The sequence below is a fragment of the Oncorhynchus clarkii genome, chromosome 9 (genome assembly GCF_045791955.1).
Source record: "Oncorhynchus clarkii lewisi isolate Uvic-CL-2024 chromosome 9, UVic_Ocla_1.0, whole genome shotgun sequence".
Lineage (NCBI taxonomy): Eukaryota > Metazoa > Chordata > Actinopteri > Salmoniformes > Salmonidae > Oncorhynchus > Oncorhynchus clarkii.
In genome coordinates this window covers 71,727,078-71,747,374 of record NC_092155.1, presented here as the reverse complement: position 1 = coordinate 71,747,374, position 20,297 = coordinate 71,727,078, and the positions used below count along the sequence as shown (strand labels likewise).

The 20,297-nt window shown below is 44.4% G+C and overlaps 1 protein-coding gene across 1 annotated transcript in view; it reads right to left on the bottom strand.

Moving 5' to 3' along the window:
- The window catches only part of LOC139416917 (ski oncogene-like), a 106,551-nt gene extending 89,627 nt beyond the window's left edge, over positions 1 to 16,924 (bottom strand). Inside the window, exon 1 of the mRNA XM_071166093.1 lies at positions 15,535 to 16,924. Coding sequence (XP_071022194.1) covers positions 15,535 to 16,440 — 906 coding nt within the window. The 5' untranslated portion in view covers positions 16,441 to 16,924. The remainder of the gene's footprint in view (positions 1 to 15,534) is intronic.
- Between the last annotated feature and the right edge of the window lie 3,373 nt (positions 16,925 to 20,297).

Here is a 20,297-nt window from a genome sequence, read left to right as displayed (position 1 = left end):
CACTACCCTCCCAATTCCCTTATGTTGATGACACACTACCCTCCCAATTCCCTTACGTTGATGACACACTAGCCTCCCAATTCCCTTATGTTGATGACACACTACCCTCCCAATTCCCTTATGTTGATGACACACTACCCTCCCAATTCCCTTATGTTGATGACACACTACCCTCCCAATTCCCTTATGTTGATGACACACTACCCTCCCAATTCCCTTACGTTGATGACACACTACCCTCCCAATTCCCTTATGTTGATGACACACTACCCTCCCAATTCCCTTATGTTGATGACACACTACCCTCCCAATTCCCTTACGTTGATGACACACTACCCTCCCAATTCCCTTATGTTGATGACACACTACCCTCCCAATTCCCTTATGTTGATGACACACTACCCTCCCAATTCCCTTACGTTGATGACACACTACCCTCCCAATTCCCTTACGTTGATGACACACTACCCTCCCAATTCCCTTATGTTGATGACACACTACCCTCCCAATTCCCTTATGTTGATGACACACTACCCTCCCAATTCCCTTACGTTGATGACACACTACCCTCCCAATTCCCTTATGTTGATGACACACTAGCCTCCCAATTCCCTTATGTTGATGACACACTAGCCTCCCCAATTCCCTTATGTTGATGACACACTACCCTCCCAATTCCCTTATGTTGATGACACACTACCCTCCCAATTCCCTTATGTTGATGACACACTACCCTCCCAATTCCCTTATGTTGATGACACACTACCCTCCCAATTCCCTTATGTTGATGACACACTAGCCTCCCAAATTCCCTTATGTTGATGACACACTACCCTCCCAATTCCCTTATGTTGATGACACACTACCCTCCCCAATTCCCTTATGTTGATGACCTTTGACATCCAATACGTTTTCTACAATTCTAACTATACATTTGGAGCCCAAGTCCTACATCTAATACTTGTTTTGGGAAAAAATAATATCTTCAATCTAGAATGGGTATAAATGACCAAAAACTGCCCAATAAAACGTAACAAGTATTTTGTTGGGTCGGTGTATAGCATGATACATGATATGGATAGGTAGTACATGTATACTGCTGACAACTAGAGTGGATAGTAGCCTGTACTAGGGTTATAACTGAGGAGGCTTGGATTTCAGACAGGAATATGGATCTTTCCATATGTTACAAAACGTAGCACAGCTGTGGTGATTCATAGTCGCAGGTCAAAGTTCAGAACAAGTGCTTTGTTGGATCGATAGGGCAATTAAGTCCATTTCCAATCGGATTCATCTTGTGCGAGATTAACCCAGGCAGTGAGCAGGCAGACATCGCAGTGAGCAGGCAGACATCGCAGTGAGCAGGCAGACATCGCAGTGAGTCAGTAGACTAAACAAAGCAAAGATCACAGACGTTTACTGATTGATATCTCTGCCCTGCCCTCTCTCTCCACACAAGAGACGCCACACAATTCCCACACTGGCCAAAAGTAAACAGCCACACATTCAATGTTTCTGAGGAAATGTTGCTTTCCTTTTTATTTTATATAAAAAGCTACATTGTAGCTGGCTACATCGTGTCTCTGTAAGATGTTCTATAAGATATATACAGTAAGATTAAATGAACGTTAATTGTGCTACGGTGTCAGTCTACTCCAACTCTTTGCATGTAGGCCTATCCCTTCTTGACACTTTAGCTAGGCAGAAGGGTCTTAGCTTAGCTCCAGACTCACCCTTTCCTTGGACAGGACTGCCACGAAATGTGAAGTACTACAGTTGCAGACCCTTTGGGTGCTGGGCAGTCAACAAGAATGACAAGAATGATATCTACTTCATGAGCCCTACACGAGACTGCCACAACAACGGCTGATAGAAGTGAAGCTCTAGGAAGAGAAGAGCAAACAGAGGTAGTAGGAGGCAGGAGGGCTCCGACCATGAGCAGTAGAGAACTCTAGTCGTCATTTGACTCGGCAGCTTGGGGCAAGAGTCCCAGCTGATGCCCTCCACAGACAGAATACCTCCCAGAGCCCATGGGAGCTGCCCTTCGACATGACTGCAGCTAAGCTCGCATGGCCCCTCTTCAGTATTTCCTTCCCCCAATTTGTAAAATTTATCGTGAAAAATACCCTGGCATTTTTTTATCCAGGCTAGTCGGTTAAGAACAAATTCTTATTTACAATGACGGCCTAGGAACAGTGGGTTAACTGCCTGGTTCAGGGGAACAGTGGGTTAACTGCCTGGTTCAGGGGAACAGTGGGTTAACTGCCTGGTTCAGGGGAACAGTGGGTTAACTGCCTGGTGCAGGGAAACAGTGGGTTAACTGCCTGGTTCAGGGGCAGAACGACAGTTTTTTACCTTGTCAGCTCTGGGATTTGATTCAGCCCAATGCTCTAACCACTAGGCTACGCTGCCGCCTCTACCCTCTAACCACTAGGCTACGCTGCCGCCTCCACCCTCTAACCACTAGGCTACGCTGCCGCCTCTACCCTCTAACCACTAGGCTACGCTGCCGCCTCTACCCTCTAACCACTAGGCTACGCTGCCGCCTCTACCCTCTAACCACTAGGCTACCTGCCGCCTCTACCCTCTAACCACTAGGCTACCTGCCGCCTCTACCCTCTAACAACTAGGCTACGCTGCCACCTCTACCCTCTAACCACTAGGCTACCTGCCGCCTCTACCCTCTAACAACTAGGCTACGCTGCCGCCTCTACCCTCTAACCACTAGGCTACCTGCCGCCTCTACCCTCTAACAACTAGGCTACGCTGCCGCCTCTACCCTCTAACCACTAGGCTACCTGCCGCCTCTACCCTCTAACAACTAGGCTACGCTGCCGCCTCTACCCTCTAACCACTAGGCTACCTGCCGCCTCTACCCTCTAACAACTAGGCTACGCTGCCGCCTCTACCCTCTAACCACTAGGCTACCTGCCGCCCCTGATAAGGGCAAACGTTTTTGAAATGTGGCTTGATTGAATTATACTATGATGTAAATGTGCGGTGATTGGTTGAAATTGCTAACCTTTTTCTTGTAATGTGGCAATGGGTCCGTTTTATATGATCATATTGAGATGATTTGACTGTTTAATTCAGTGATTGGTGAAATTTGCAAGCTCTCTAATAATCTGTGTGTGTGTGTGTGTGTGTGTGTGTGTGTGTGTGTGTGTGTGTGTGTGTGTGTGTGTGCGTGCGTGCGTGCGTGCGTGCGCGCGTGCGCATGCGCGTGTGTGTGGAGTGCTGGTGGGGAGTGGCGAGCCCCCGTCACCGTGGGAGACAGGCAGGTGGGGATGGAAATGAGTAGGCAATGAGCTCTTGCTAATCTCCTCCAACAGAACACAAACACACACTTGCCTAAACCCATCACACATCAAATGAAGCGGAATAGGCCATTCCTATTCAAATGCTCCATTTTGTCTCAGTCAGATATTTGGCTATGTAAACATTAGATGATTAGATCAGGGCTAAAAAAAGACCTCACTGCGAAGCATCATATCTTAAACACTTTCACCAAAACAGAATGTAGATTTCTTTACCTTTAAATGACTGTACTGTTGACGGCATTTGTGATAGTGCTGCATAAACATAATAATCATTATATTTGCAGTCTGTATGCTGCAATGTGTGTGTGTGTGTGTGTTTGTGTGTGTGTGGCTTCCTTCATTAGACAGCCATCTGCCCCTGTGAGAGCTGCTCTGAGAAACACTATTGGCTTATAAGCTGAAAGAGGTGAGAGGGCGATAGGGGTCATCATTTTTGGAGGGAGGTCATGTGACAAAGCGCTGTCACACAAAGAGGGTACCCGGGCTGACGAATCACAAATCACCCGCATCCAGCCATGACATGCCAATAAAGCCCCACCTTTTCTCTCTCTCTCTCCCGCTCTCTCTCAACTCTCTTTCTCTTACTCTCTCTCTCTCACTCTTTTCTCTTTCTCTCTCTCTCACTTACTCTCTCTCTCTCTCTCTCTCTCACTCTCTTTCTCTTACTCTCTCTCTTTCTCTTACTTGCTCTCTCTTTCTCTCTCTCCCTTGTCAATATGCTACCTTCTAAAACCAGCCGTTTTCCCATTACAAACCCACACAGGATTGGACCACTAGCATCATCAATTCATACCATTTACCAACGCATCCTAATCTAAATGTTTCTGCATTGTCTTGCCTTCTTTCTTTTTGACAATTAGTCTGGAATTTCAGCTGAACTAGAGTATATGATTGTTCACTACAAGTTGTATTAGTGTAGTATAGTCTTGTCTTACAATTGAGCCATTCATAGTGGGTGCTTAGGGCAGGGGGATGTGTCTGCGTGCCAGTGTGTGCCAATGACAAGACAGTGCCTGTAAATGGGCCACTCCTTGACGAGAGAGAGAGAGAGAGAGAGAGAGAGAGAGAGAGAGAGAGAGAGAGAGAGAGAGAGAGAGAGAGAGAGAGAGCTGCATACCGGACGTGCTACTACTGTACCACCGCGGCTCGCCAAACACTGTGTCTAACTTTATCTACACACACACACACACAGACGTGCGAGAACGCCGGCCCCTCGTTTTTAGCCTCGTGATATACTGCGATATGAGGCCACAAGTCAAAATAAACAGCATCCACTCCAAAGAGGGGGGATGATTGTCGACTGTGAGAAAACAGAAATAGACTTGGATGTTTATCGTGAAAACAAAAATACCTGATGAGACTTCCCTGTCTGGCTTCACACTAATATTATTATAGGGCATTCCATTCAGAACCAAGTAATGTTGGTTATCAGTGCTTTTGGTTTGACTTTGTTTTTCATGTCGGGCATATACATGCTTCATTACACCAATAACACTACATCAGATGTTCATGGATTGGCTGATGGCTGTAGAAGCTCTGAGGCGATTGGACAAGGCTGCGGTCGGTGGTTTGTATGGCAGAGCAATGTGTCTATGAATATTTCAAACCCCAAGTCATCCTGCTATCTCATTAAATAAGCAAGGAGGTCCTTGCTACCTACGGTAATCGGCCATCAATAATAAATAGCTTGCAACAAAATAACGACACATTATCGTTTGTATCAAAAGTGCTGGACTGATAAAAAAAACACACCAAGAAGAAGTCATGGGGTTCCTGTGTGCGAGAGAAACCAAAATCAGGAGCCAGGGTAATCTGCTGGCACTACTTTCACATTGGGGAGAGGCGGGATACCCGTGGACATTAACATTTACAGGGACCTCCCCTGTATTCTCTCCTCCTCCTCCTCCCCCTCCTCCTCTCCTTCTCCTCCTCCTCCCCTCCTCCTCCTCCTCTCTCCCCTTCCATTTTTCCTTCCGAGCGACACAGCACACCCGGCCCCTGTTCACTGCACCCCAGTCACTCAGGCAGTCAGGTATATTAATGCACTCTCCAGCCCTCTTGGCCTCTGCCGCTTAAACACGTCCCCCTGGATATCCACTTTCCTTGTGTGTGGAGGAGGGGTGGCAGGCAGTGTGAGCTTCTAGAAAAGCTCACTGAGGAGCGAGGGGAGAATACTATAAAGACTCATGAAATCAAACTATCGACCAACAGAGACAGCAGCCACAGTAATAACACCAAATCCCTGGGAGCTTAACATGATAATGTACTAATTATTATACTGTAACTTCCATAGATAATGCTTCATGTGTCAGAACTACAGCCCCGTGTACTAACCATATGAATACATAGTTGTGCAATCAAACAGAAAACGCAACAACAACAAACAAAAAATCTATTCGAAAAAATAAACAAACGTAACCTAGATCCCTTCTAGATCCGTTGTTTTGTCAAGTCTATCCAACAAGCAGCCTTTTCACATAGACAGATGTCCTGTTTGTTAGACTAACTTTAAAGCCGCAATATGTCATTTTTTGGGGGTGACCCGACCGAATTCACATAGAAATGTGAGTTATAGATCTGTCATTCTCATTGAAACCAAGACTAAAGGTTCTGTGTGGCTCAGTTGGTAGAGCACGGTGCTTGCAACTTCAGAGTTGTGGGTTCAATTCCCACGGGGGACCAGTATGAAGAAAATGTATGAACTCACTAGTGTAAGTCGCTCTGGGTACGAGTGTCCGGTAAATGTAAGAAGCGGTAGAGCTGTTCTACACTGAACAAAAATATAAATGCAACAACTTCAAAGATTTAGAGTTACAGGTCATTAGGCCCTAATCTATGGGTTTCACATGACTGGGAATACAGATGTGCATCTGTTGAAAAAAAAAGGTAGGTTTGTGGATCAGAAAACCAGTCAGTATCTGGTGTGAACACCATTTGCCTCATGCAGCATGACTGACCTTTGCATGGAGTTGAACAAGTTGTTGATTGTGGCCTGTGGAATGTTGTACCACTCATCTTCAATGGCTGTGTGAAGTTGCTGGATATTGGTGGGAACTGGAACACCAATATATGTAGATCCAGAGCATCCCGAACATGCTCAATGGGTGACATGTCTGGTGAGTATGCAGCCCATGGAAGAGTATGCAGCCCATGGAAGAACTGAGATATGTTCAGCTTCCAGGTATTGGGTACAGATCCTTGCGACATGTGGCCGTGCTTTATCATGCTGAAACATGAGGTGATGGCGGCAGATGAATGGCACGACAATGGGCCTCGGGATCTCATCATGGTGTATCTCTGTGCATTCAAACTGACATCGATAAAATGCAATTGTGTTTGTTGTCCGTAGCTTATGCCTGCCCATACTATAACCCCACCGCCACCATGGGGCACTCTGTTCACAACGTTAACGTCAGCAAACCGCTCGCCCACACAACGCCATACACACTGTCTGGCTGGCGTGGTTACATGTAGTCTGCGGTTTTGAGGCCGGCTGGACGTACTGCCAAATTCTCTAAAACGACATTGCAGGCGGCTTATGGTAGAGAAATTAACATTAAATTATCTGTCAACAACTCTGTTGGACATTCCTGCAGTCAGCATGCCAGTTGCATACTCCAACCAAAATTGAGACATCTGTGGCATTGTGTTGTGTGATAAAACTGCACATTTTAGAGTGGCCTTTTATTATCCCTTAGCACAGGATGCACCTGTGTAATGATCATGCTATATAATTAGCTTCTTGATATGCCACGTCTGTCAGGTGGATGGATTATCTTGGCAAAGGAGAAATGCTCACTAACAGGGATGTAAACAAATTTGTGCACAAAATGTTAAAGAAATAAGCTTTTTGAGCATCTGGAAAATGTCTGGGAACTTTTATTTCAGCTCATGAAAACATGGGACCAACATTTTACATGTTGTGTTTATATTTGAGTTTGGTGTATGTGCTTAATTTCTATGCTTCCCATTCATAAGTTTCATTTTGGGGTCTTTTACTTTGGGTTTTGTACACCAGTTTCAAACAGCTGAAAATACAATATTTTAGATGGTACAATGATTCGCGACACAATAATTGCTTGCTTTGTCACATAAACTGAAACTAAGTGAACTATTAGTATTTTAGCAACCAGGAAATGGCGGAGCGATTTCTGCATAGAGCATCTATAAAAGGCTGAGAATTAAAATGGCTGCTGACGGGGTGGAAATAAAAGGAATCGGCACATTTCATTTATTCTCCCTCGCTGTTATCGCACTTTTTTGAAGATTTTCCCAGACACCGCAGTCAAGCGTGACCCCTGTGATTTCCTGGTTGCCTCTCGTAATAATGCGTATTGTGATGACGTGTTGACCATGTGGTGATGCTATGTAGGCCTACTGTCTTTGTGGTGCGGCAAATCAATGTGGCAAAATAATTAACACGAGCTTAACTGCTAATTCAAATAAGAAACGTAATTAACTGGCATTTCAAGCTAAAAAAAACAACTAACATCCAACTTGTCAAAGGGATGTTTTCCTGTGATGTTTATCAGTATGAAATCCATGGATCTCATTGAGACTGAAAGCACTTTTAGCTTAGCACACTAAGACAACTCTTAGTATAGCGCTAAAATTCAGAGCCATTTATAACAATGTACTGTATATACTGTATACAAATTTAGAACCATATACAGTATCTCTCAACATACACAGAACATAACATGTACTTTTTGGTCTAATAGCCACTGTGGCAGGTAGATTTTTAAAAAATCTACCAGCCTTTCAGATTTTTTACCAGCCAAAATATATATTTTTTCCTGCTATAATTACACCAACAAAACACAAAAAAAATGGATGAGCATGCGTTTGTAATGTTTCTGAAACAATACATGTATTACTGGTAAGAAGTAATGTGGTATATTATTTAATCAAATTTTTTGTGAAAGGAGTCTTTTAACCAAAATATCACACATGAGACAAAAATGTTAACCTGCCCCTTTAAAGGTGGGAGGTTACCGTGGTAACGTGACTCGGTTCATTTTGGTGCCTGTGAGATTGAGTCTGACTAGTAGAAGCATTGTCTTCTCTCTTTTTTTTATTTAACCTTCTTTAACTAGGCATGTCAGTTAAAGAACAAATTATTTTTTACAATGACGGCCTACCCTGGCCAAAACCTAACCCTGACGACGCTGGGCCAACTGTGGGACTTCCAATCACGGCCGGTTGTGATACAGCCTGCAATCGAACCAGGGTGTGTAGTGACGCCTCTAGCATTGAGATACAGTGCCTTAGACTGCTGCACACTCGGGAGATCTTCCCTAGCAGTTGAAACTCAAACATAGAAAAACAACCTAGCTTGTGAACAAAACAATGTAAAAAGTCAAGAAGCGCGAGATGGAATAGGCTATATAGGATTCCTAGTTCTTTGACTTTGTGAGATTAATTTACCAGCTATGAAACAAAATGGCAGAAATACTTTGAAAACAGCTACTGCAGTATTTAATTGAGTATAAATGTGATCATACTTGACTATTTTTATTCACAAATGCGATTGAAATGTTCGCACTGTGGAGACCTGACCACCGCCAACGTGGTTTGTGAAACATACATTTTACACGCCAATGTCAAAATCTAGCCGTATTTGGCAGGTGGCTGGTGTTAATGTTAGGCCCTGCATAGTAGAGGTCGACCGATTCATCGGAATGGCCGATTAATTAGGGCCAATTTCAAGTTTTCATAACAATCGTATTTTTGGGCGTCGATTTGCCTATTTTTTATTTTTTTATACCTTTTTAACTAGGCAAGTCAGTTAAGAACACATTCTTATTTTCAATGACGGCCTAGGAACGGTGGGTTAACTGCCTCGTTCAGGGGCAGAACGACAGATTTTCACCTTGTCAGCTCGATCCAATCTTGCAACCTTACAGTTAACTAGTCCAACGCAGTAACGACCTGCCTCTCTCTCGTTGCACTCCACAAGGAGACTGACTGCCTGTTACGCGAATGCAGTAAGCCAAGGTAAGTTGCTAGCTAGCATTAAACTTATCTTATAAAAAACAATCAATCATAATCATTAGTTAACTACACATGGTTGATGATATTACTAGATATTATCTAGCGTGTCCTGCGTTGCATATAATCTGACTGAGCATACAAGCATACAAGTATCTAAGTATCTGACTGAGCGGTGGTAGGCAGAAGCAGGAGCGTAAATATTCATTCAAACAGCACTTTTGTGCGTTTTGCCAGCAGCTCTTCGTTGTGCGTCAAGCATTGCGCTGTTTATGACTTCAAGCCTATCAACTCCTGAGATGAGGCTGGTGTAACCGAAGTGAAATGGCTAGCAAGTTAGCGCGCACTAATAGCGTTTCAAATGTCACTCGCTCTGAGCCTTCTAGTAGTTGTTCCCCTTGCTCTGCATGGGTAACGCAGCTTCGATGGTGGCTGCTGTCGTTGTGTTGCTGGTTCGAGCCCAGGGAGGAGCGAGGAGAGGGACGGAAGCTATACTGTTACACTGGCGATACTAAAGGGCCTATAAGAACATCCAATAGTCAAAGGTTAATGAAATACAAATGGTATAGAGGGAAATAGTCCTATAAATCCTATAATAAATACAACCTAAAACTTCTTACCTGTGAATATTGAAGACTCATGTTAAAAGGACCCACCAGCTTTCATATGTTCTCATGTTCTGAGCAAGGAACTGAAACGTTAGCTTTCTTACATTGCACATATTGCACTTTTACTTTCTTCTCCAACACTTTGTTTTTGCCATATTTAAACCAAATTGAACATGTTTCATTATTTACTTGAGGCTAAATTGATTGTATTGATGTATTATATTAAGTTAAAATAAGTGTTCATTCAGTATTGTTGTAATTGTCATTATTACAAATACATTTAAAAAAACCGGCTGATTAATCGGTATCGGCTTTTTTGGTCCTCCAATAATCGGTATTGGCGTAGAAAAATTGTAATCGGTCGACCTCTACTGCATACAGCTCCACTAAACACAATAATTAAACAATCATGCAACAAGACATTCATTGACGAGACGTTCATTGCACAACCACCCTGTGTGATAGATACATAGATTTACATAGACAGAACTGATATGAGGTCAGACGAGAAGACAGGCATCTCTGTGTCTCTTCTAGTTGTGTAGTGGAGGTGAAGGAGTGATGGTGTCTTCAGCCGCCCTTGACAGGGGAAGACACGGCTGTCAATATCCCATTGATCCCTCAGAACCGTCAAGTTGATCTAACAAGGCAGGGCTCACTGTACCCAGACCGCACAGACTAGTCAGTCTGCCTGTGCAGAGATAGAGATTGGATTGGAGCCGGACTCATTTAGCTAAACCCTAAGTGAATTAGTGGCTTCCTTTCTCTTGGACCATGCTTCTGGAGAATATGATCATTTTCTCTGCCATGCACAGACACAAGCACAGGAATCATTGGATGATTCCTCAGCAATCACAACAACCCTCATGACAATACAAAGCAAAAAAGTCCCTCGTAAATCATTCCACATCATCACCACTACCTCAAAACTACCAGTCCATAGCTGTAATTGAGCTGTATAGAGTATTTTATTTCAGCTGCAGTTGCTGCATTTTCACAACTGTAAAACCCCCTGAAAGCAGTGAAGAGGGATATTCTCTCTGTGGCCATTGATATGCATGGCTACCAGCTGTTGTACTGTCCGCAGCGAGGGTATGGCTCTCTGTCAGAAGGCCTATGCCTTGAATATGAAACAGGACATGGCCTCTATTCACTCAGGGAGTTCACTTCCTCCCACCCCCCCTCCAACAAGCGACCCCTTCAGCTGGAGGCCAGATATCCCAAGGTGCACTGGGACATTTTTGGGCAGTGGAAGGGAAGTTTCAGCCCCTGCGAAATGGGGTCTGGAGCCCAGCCACACTTTGGGAGCAGTACTTATGAAAACAACGAGGCCCCCAGACCTTGCTAAAGGGCTGACTCTGCAGAGTGAGAGAGAGAGAGAGAGAGAGAGAGAGAGAGAGAGAGAGAGAGAGAGAGAGAGAGAGAAGTGGGGAGGGGGGGGGGGGGGCTGCCTGCTGCCTAGCTTGCACTGTACAAAATGGCATCTTTCTTACACTTTCTCCACCCTTTTGAGGCTACAAACTCAGACTAGTTTTAGGGTTCTGACATTTTCAAACTAAATTGCAACTGTAGACGAAAAGCATCCTCATAAACGTCCTTCAGATGACAGATTGAAACATCGAACACACCACCTCCTTCACAGCCTCTCTCCTTAGTTATTAACAACTGCTCTATGTCTCTAAAAGCCTTCCTCGCCACCCCGGAGTGAGAATGAAACACAGAGGGAAAACAAAAGAGAGAAAGAGAGGTAAGAGCCTGAGCAGTGGAGGATTGATTTAAACAGCGCTGGGCAAGTGTGGGTACATGCTTCATTCATGCCCATTCAGGAGGGTTGGCTTGTGTTATGGGCTTGTCCCCCCCTCTCTCTCAGGGAGTGGCGGGTCTGGAATGCAACGTCTGTCGAAACTCTCTTGCTCCCAGCCTAGACTAACTACTAGTCTTGTCTGCTGGCTTCCCCAATGTGGCTTCTGTCAAAACACCAAACCGTGTCTGAAAGCCCTTCCACACCAGTCAGCTACAGTAAAGGGCCAAGCAGAGACAAAACCATTGACAGCGTTGTTCAAGTTAGTCTCTGAGTCTGAAGGTTTTTATATTTCCCTTTTCTCAGCTTACACAACCTAAAGACGGTGATGCTGCCTCGAAACATGGTCGTTGGTGGAAACCTAAACTGCTTGTGCATAAACCAAGCCCCAACTGGAGGCTGGAAATGTACTCTGTCCCATTCTCTCTCTCTCCTTCTCTCATTCATATCTCCTCCCAACAGATGGGGCGTGTATAAATCACACCGTCTTGAGGTGAAATAAAACCTAGCGAGCTACTAAATCTGCGGCTGCCATCCGTATCAAAACCTCCTGATGTGGAAAGCCACTGATTATGTTTGCGACCCACATGTGTACCAGCCAGAAACCAGCATTGGCATGTTGAACTTAAGAGACTTAGCCACCTGCTCCACACCCTACTGGTAACCTTTGAAACCATTCAATAGTTCCCTGTACTAACTCACTTGCTCATTCACTGTTGTTTGCACTCCCACAGTCGACACCTGCGCTCTCACATCTCAGATTCAAACGGATAATGCACTTTTACTGCAAATTCCAATACAGACTTTTATTGGGGGAAGTATGCTGCAATAAGGAAAGTATGCTGCAAAGAGCTTGTGGTGTGTGTGTGTGTGTGTGTGTGAGTGTGTGTGTGTGTGTGTGTGTGTGTGTCTGTGTAATGCACAGACTGCTTCTATCAAGCACAGGGCCCATGACCTCATAGAAGCAAAGAGTCTTGGAGCACAGGAAGTCCTTCAAGCTCACTTCCTGTGTCTGACTGTGAGACGGCTGCTAGGTGCATTCACAAACCTCCACAAAACCACCCGTTCCCCTCGCCAACAAAACACAGTAGTGACATGCTCTCGATACGTCGTCAAACACAAGCCCACTCCGGTCTTTCTCTTCTGTGAAAGACATCTATCTCAAGGTAACACCCCAGGTGAAATGTGTTGCTGAAGGGAGACTTGTAGGCTACTATAGCGAGAGAAGTTTAGCAATAGGATCATAATTCTGCAAATATGATGTCCGTAGCATTGCCTTCACCAAGCCCCTCCTTTAAAAAAAGCAGAGGGAAATAAACAAAAATCTAAATAAAGAGTGGATTTAAACTAGGCTTGGGAGAGTGAATATATTAACAATTACTAACACACAGGGGTCTTTTGAGCCCATATAAAAATAGAAGAGGCCTTTAAATTCCTTTAGGTCGCCCCACTCAAACCTAAATACAGGGGCAAGAGCACGTGCAATGACAAGGCTCTGGCCCTGTTGACACACTGGCAAATAGAAGGGTAAAGGCTGTGCTAGAGAATTGTGAGAGTCCTGTTGGTAAACACTTCCACTTTGTTTGTATGGCCCACCGAAAAGTCTCCTAACATAATCACCCACTCTTCTTTCACCCTCCTTTCATGCCGAGAGGGGCAGCGGAGTAGGTAATTGGGGGGAAGGGAAGAAGTGTGTGTGTGTGTGTGTGTGTGTATGTGTGTGAATGCTCTCCTTTGTTGGGATCATATTATGTTTCCACCACAATACTCCTATCCCTGCTTCATCAACTCTATTCATGTGTAACAGTTCATGCAAATGGCCATGCTTACCTTTCATTTGTGGAGGGGGCTCTTTTATCAGTCTTAGTTGGAGGAAGACTGGAGGAGGGGGTGGACTGATCCCCCCTCTGCTCGCCTGCCTGCCCTCCCCAAAGCACAGACCTAATCCCCCCATAGGATTTAGATTCAGGGCTCTCTGTCTGCTGTAGTAGCAGCGCTAGGCTATAGCCTAGCCACCAATGTAAAAGTCAGGGTTAGGCCACCAGAGGCCCATGCTGTTCATAAAGCTCAATTACCCTCAAAAAAGTTAGCTTGGGTGGCATACAGGAGAGGCCACACTGAGACCCTTTTGCATGTTTGATAAACTCCCCTCTACATCATTTAGGGCTCATCTGATGAGCTGCCATGGAAGTGCTGTGGGAATCCACCAGAGAAATCATGGCTAGCAGACAGTGCTGCCTATGTATATCGATCAGCACCCCCTCTTCTCATTAGAATATAACTGCTCTGAAATTTCAAGAAACACTGCATTTGGAGATAAAAAAAAATTGGTAATATTTGATATTTTCCTGTTAAAATCAAATCAAATGTATTTATATAGCCCTTCGTACATCAGCTGATATCTCAAAGTGCTGTACAGAAACCCAGCCTAAAACCCCAAACAACAAGCAATACAGGTGTAGAAGCACAATGGCATGGAAAAACTCCCTAGAAATGCCAAAACCTAGGAAGAAACCTAGAGAGGAACCAGGCTATGAGGGGGGTCAGTCCTCTTCTGGCTGTGCCGGGTGGAGATTATAACAGAACATGGCCAAGATTTTCAAATGTTCATAGATGACCAGCAGGGTCAAATAATAATAATCACAGTAGTTGTCGAGGGTGCAGCAAGTCAGCACCTCAGGAGTAAATGTCAGTTGGCTTTTCATAGCTGATCATTAAGAGTATCTCTACCGCTCCTGCTGTCTCTAGAGAGTTGAAGACAGCAGGTCTGGGACAGGTAGCACGTCGGGTGAACAGGTCAGGATTCCATAGCCGCAGGACTGTTCTTTATCTGATACCACTAGCATATAGTAGGCTCACCCATTGCCACAAACACAGACATGAAAAGGGTAGTAGTAGCCTACTGGTTATTCAGTTGAAAAAGTAGACGTCTGCTACTGTAATGGCCTATCGAGGCAGACAACTGACACATCTTCGTGCTCAAATAAATCCAGCCGCGCCAACCACCCTCATGGGAGCTCCACGCCACTACGCACGGATGAACCCCTCGTTAATGACACAGTGACAACTTGAAGGACCTGTTTCTCAAACACAGCCAGTAAGCCACAATACACAGCAAAGTACGGAATGAGCGAGCGGCAGCCCACACCGCGAGACCTGGGGGGAGGGGGATGCGTGCAGACCTGGGGGAGGGGGATGCGTGCAGACCTGGGGGGGATGCGTGCAGACCTGGGGGGAGGGGGATACGTGCAGGACAGAGGGGAGGGAGTTTAAGCTATACACCTACAGTGTTTTGCAACTTTAGAAATTATTACATTACTTCCTCGACCTTATACATCACATGGGTTTCGATAGTTGTTGTAACACCATTATTGGACCATTTGTTGGTAAATGGGATTGTATTTACATTTAGGCCAATATAATTGAGCCGTTGACACCCGCAGAAGTGTTTCACAGGCACATAATGGTTGTATTGCCACCAGAGCCGTTTAGCTATTCTTTGTGGACAATTAGTAACAATATGTGGAGAGTAACCCAATCTTGGAAGGACTCTCCTCCAGTCTAAACTAGCCCATGGCTGGGACAAGTCATTGCGCCAATAGTCTATTCTGTTCTCGAGATACTCTTAGTCCGAGATAACAGTGTATTTGCAAGATGACAAAACAAAACGCAAGTAAAATAAAAGAGAAAAAACGTTAAATACAGAGTACATGTTTTTGTGACAGCAGTGTAACAACATTCGTATAATGTAACAACACTTGCAACACTGTGTAACGACATTGTAACGACATTGTAACAAACTAGTTCAACTCACCCTGGATGCTTTCCTCTTATATTTGTTGGCGAAATCAAATTTCTCTTTAATCTCGTCCAAATGCTGCTCCAGGCGCGCCTTCTCCTCTTTCCCTGTGTAATCCTGGTCCAAGAGGATGTATGCCCTCCAGTTGGCGGAGTCGAAGCCCCAGTGGCAAGTCCTGTTTTCCAACGATTTGTGACTGTGCACCACGAACTTATGGGTCGGGTACATGAGTCTGCAGTACATGCACTGGATGCAAGCTGCGTTGGGGCTGGTGTACAGCTCCGGGACGAAGAGACCCTTGCACTTTCCGAAACACTCGTGGTATATTTTGAGGCTTTTCTCCGTGAACTCCAGCTCCAGTGAGCCCGTGAACTCTTTCTTGCAGTGCGGCGGGTAGGTGCCTCCGTAAATCAGGGCATTGCACAGGCGCTCCGCATCCGTTTTGGTGATGAGTCCGCAGGAAGGCGCCGAGAAGGGGAGAATTCCCATGACTTTGAGGATCTCCAGCTGTTCTGCCGTGCACCTGGAGCAGTAGATGTGGAGGTCGTCGCACACCGAGTTGATCTGTTGAAGGGAGAAATCCCGCAGTACGGTGTTGAGGATCTGCGGCAGGCACAGCCGTTTCTCGCCGCCGACCACGAAACAGGAGACAGTCTCGGTCTCCAGGACCGTCTCGCACCTCTCAGTGGAGCGGTCGGAGGGGATGAAGAGTGGTCCCGGCATCACTGTAGGCGGCTGCATTGGAAGATGCAGCACGGGCTCGGGCTCTTTCCCATCCTTCTTGAACAGGAGGTCATGTGGCCATCGAGCAGAAAACGCCGCCGGTCCGCCGAGGGAGATCATAGAACTCAGATGAAACTGCTTGAGAGTTTGTTGCAGTCCTGGGTGAGGTTGGAAGCTTTGTCGAGTTACAGTCTCCATGTTTTCACTACGACTTTGAAAGCGAGAGTTCCTTTCAACTGGGGCAAACTAAAACAATTGAAAGCCACGATAGGTTCCGGTTCCTTGTAAATCCAAGGTCTCCGAGAATTAGCCAAGTGCAGAAAGCGCTTCATCAAACATCCACAAAAAAGTCCCGAGCAGTGAGTTTCCAACTCCGTTGACTAGCCTACTAAGCGAATGGTGACACGGGCGAGTCTTCCCCTGCAGTACACTCCTGACAGTCCATATCTAAAACGCGTCCCTCTGAAACTCCTCCAAAAATGAATAATGCTTTTGAAGTTTCAGAAAAAGTATCGACCGATAAAGCAAAGCCTCCTCCCTCTATGTATCTGGTATAAAACACAGTAATAACCCGCGTGGAACCTCCTTTAAACTGTGGAATACTGCAGTATAGCCGCACGCATACACTCCGTCTGCCCCTGCTGTTCGATATGCCTGTGTACTGGAGATGGCTAGTCTGTGAGCTGGGTTGCGCTTGCTCACTCACTCGCCCCTCTCTCTCCCTCGCAGCCCCTATCTGTGTTTGTGTGTGTCTGGCTCAGTCATTGAATCCCAGCCAAAAATGTGACTGACTCCGCAGGCTGGCTCTTCCAGGAACAAGTCGTCACTCCCCCACTTTTCCTAGCAGCCTTGTAAAAGTCGGAAAAAACACAAGGCTTAAGCGTGAATCAATTGGTTCACAGCTAAGAACGGCTGTAACCCACTGAGGTGTAATAAGAACGCTGTAACCGAAAGAGGATGGGTGGAGTTTGTAACAGACAGTCAAATTGTAACTTTGAGGGGAAATGCAAATTGTACGACTGACTGCGGTTTATTTATCGAGGGTAATTTTTTCAGGCTGGTTTAAACTGTTAATGCGGAAACTAGGTGGACAAAAATCGATATCAGGGTCACATATTTTCAAGGCATAGCAACATAGGACTAATAATTATTATTAATGAAATATCTGTAATAATTACAATAATCATTATTATTATTATGACTTGTATTTATTATTATTATGTGGATGCATGCGCCATTCCAATTCCATTCATTTTACGCATAGGCCCACCTATTTTACGCATAGGCCCACCTATTTTACGCATAGGCATAACGTGACAGCTATAGTTGTGCCAATTAATTGCACAACCACGGCTATACTTCACGAGCTGCCCTACAGTAGTAGCGCAGTCTATGAAATGAAACAATTATGTTTGAGTCACTTTCCTCCGGGGTTTTGAGTATTAATTATAATGTGCAACATCGAGGGCATGAGATGAAATACGCACACTTCAAACTTATGAACAATTGAGCAGTGCAGTGGGTGTTAGGTTACGATCAAGTCCAGCTAATCATTCCTATTGTGGTGAAAATAATTGGAAAAAGTGAACAAATTGCAAACTGAATTTGCACTGTGCATTTAAAATGTACATTGTTACTGGTCTGTAATTAACTTTGTCAATTTGGCTATTTCTTCCATGAATGTAATTGAATGACTAATACAGCCTAATACATTTGTGGAGAATATAGTTCTACCTTTTTATTACAGGTCTTCATGGTCGTCGTCGTCGTCGTCCCCCCCCCCCACCCCCCACATAATAATACATTGCATATGAATGATATAAGCATCAGATTCATAAAACGAACTGTATGCCAGTCTACACCAGGCATTGCAATTGTGTTCATTTGGTCAGCTCTGTTGTTGTTTGCTGTTATCTCCAATCAGAGGCGTCATGCGGATAGGTGAGATTTGTCCTGTTAAAAAAAATACTGCTAGCCACCTAGCAATTTTATGAAATTGGCTATAGCTAGCCCAGATAGGTTGCCAACCTCATTACTAGCTACCAATAAGCTATTTCAGCCTATAAGGGAATGGAGGGTACCTAGTCAGTTGTACAACGGAATGCTTTCAACTGAAATGTGTCTTCTGCATTTAACCCAACTCCTCTTAATCAAGTTAGAGTAGCTAGATTGTGTATTTTAGCTGGCATGCCTGCTGACATTGGTTGGTAAACTTTAGAAAAGAAAGAAAAAGCCAAATGTACTGATTTAGACTCACATTCCTTTAAATCTTTTACCCAGTTTTAGCAGAGATGCAGAGAAGCATATTTAGGTTATTTAAAAAAAGAAACCCCAGTCAGGAGGATACACACAGCTCAAGAGGTATGCTTAGATATTGTTTTTACATAGAAATAAGCATAATGATTATGGCTCTAGATTGCAGGAAAAATGTTAAATTCTCCAACTTACAGTCGGGGTCCTAGCCCCCCTCCGGACCACCCCACTGTCATCCTATTGTACTTTGTGCCCCCTAAAATGTTTGGGGTACATAACACCCCTGTCTCCAATGTTCCCGAGTGGCGCAGCGGTCTAAGGCACTGCATCTCAGTGACAGAGTCATTAGAGTCACTACAGACCCTGGTTCGATTCCAGGCTATATCACAACCGGCCCTGATTGGGAGTCTCATAGGGCGGTGCTGTCCGGGTTAGGATTTGGCCGGTGTATTTGCCTTGTTAAATAAATACAAATAAAATAAAACACTTGCTGTGATGTGAGCCAAGAATGAAAGGTGAGGTTATTGTTTACTGTTACTGTAGCTCCCCCTAGCCACGAGGCAATGTAAATGCAATTGTAGAAATGCTCCCTCATAGAGGTCATTACAATATAAATTATGGCAAACATTAGTACTGCAGATTTTAATTGAATCAATATATTTACATGACATATAGAAAATGCAATCATGAGTAGGCATCCATGTTAATGTGATGGATCTTCTGACCCATAGACCAATGACCAATCTGTTATAAGGAGTTTATACACCGGTCATAAGCTACCCTCTAGATAGGCAATACAAGTGCTAAAGAAGTCTACACCAACAATCTCAACCGTTTTCCACAATGGATCAGTCCAATCCTGTTTAAAACAAATTACAATTATGACAATGTTTGAATGCAAGTGGATGTAGCCTTGCACAAATTAAGTTTCATTCTACAAGATAGATTTTGAACCATCCATGACACAGTTGGGTTGAGAGAAGGGTCTTTTTTCGAGCCTGGTCCCAGATCTGTTGGTGCGTCTACTGTTACACTGGTATCTAGTCTAATGACGACTGGTATCTAGTATACTGACGACTGGTATCTAATATACTGTTACACTGGTATCTAGTCTCCTGAACACTGGTATCTAGTATACTGACGACTGGTATCTAGTCTATTGTTACACTGGTATCTAGTCTCCTGAACACTGGTATCTAGTCTACTGAACACTGGTATCTAGTATACTGACAACTGGTATCTAGTCTACTGTTACACTGGTATATAGTCTCCTGAACACTGATATGTAGTCTACTGTTACACTGGTATCTAGTCTACTGAACACTGCTATCTAGTCTACTGAACACTGTAGACTAGATACCCTGGTATCTAGTTGACTGTTACACTGGTATCTAGTCTACTGTTACGCTGGTATCTAGTCTACTGTTACACTGGTATCTAGTCTACTGAACACTGGTCTCTAGTCTACTGTTACACTGGTATCTAGTCTACTGAACACTGGTATCTAGTTGACTGTTACACTGGTATCTAGTCTACTGTTACACCGGTATCTAGTCTACTGTTACACTGGTATCTAGTCTACTGAACAATGGTATCTAGTCTACTGAACACTGGTATCTAGTCTATTGAACACTGGTATCTAGTCAATTGAACACTGGTATCTAGTCTGCTGAACACTGGTATCTAGTCTATTGAACACTGGTATCTATTCTACTGAACACTAGTATCTATTCTACTGAACACTGTTATCTAGTCTACTGTTACACTGGTATCTATTCTACTGAATACTAGTATCTATTCTA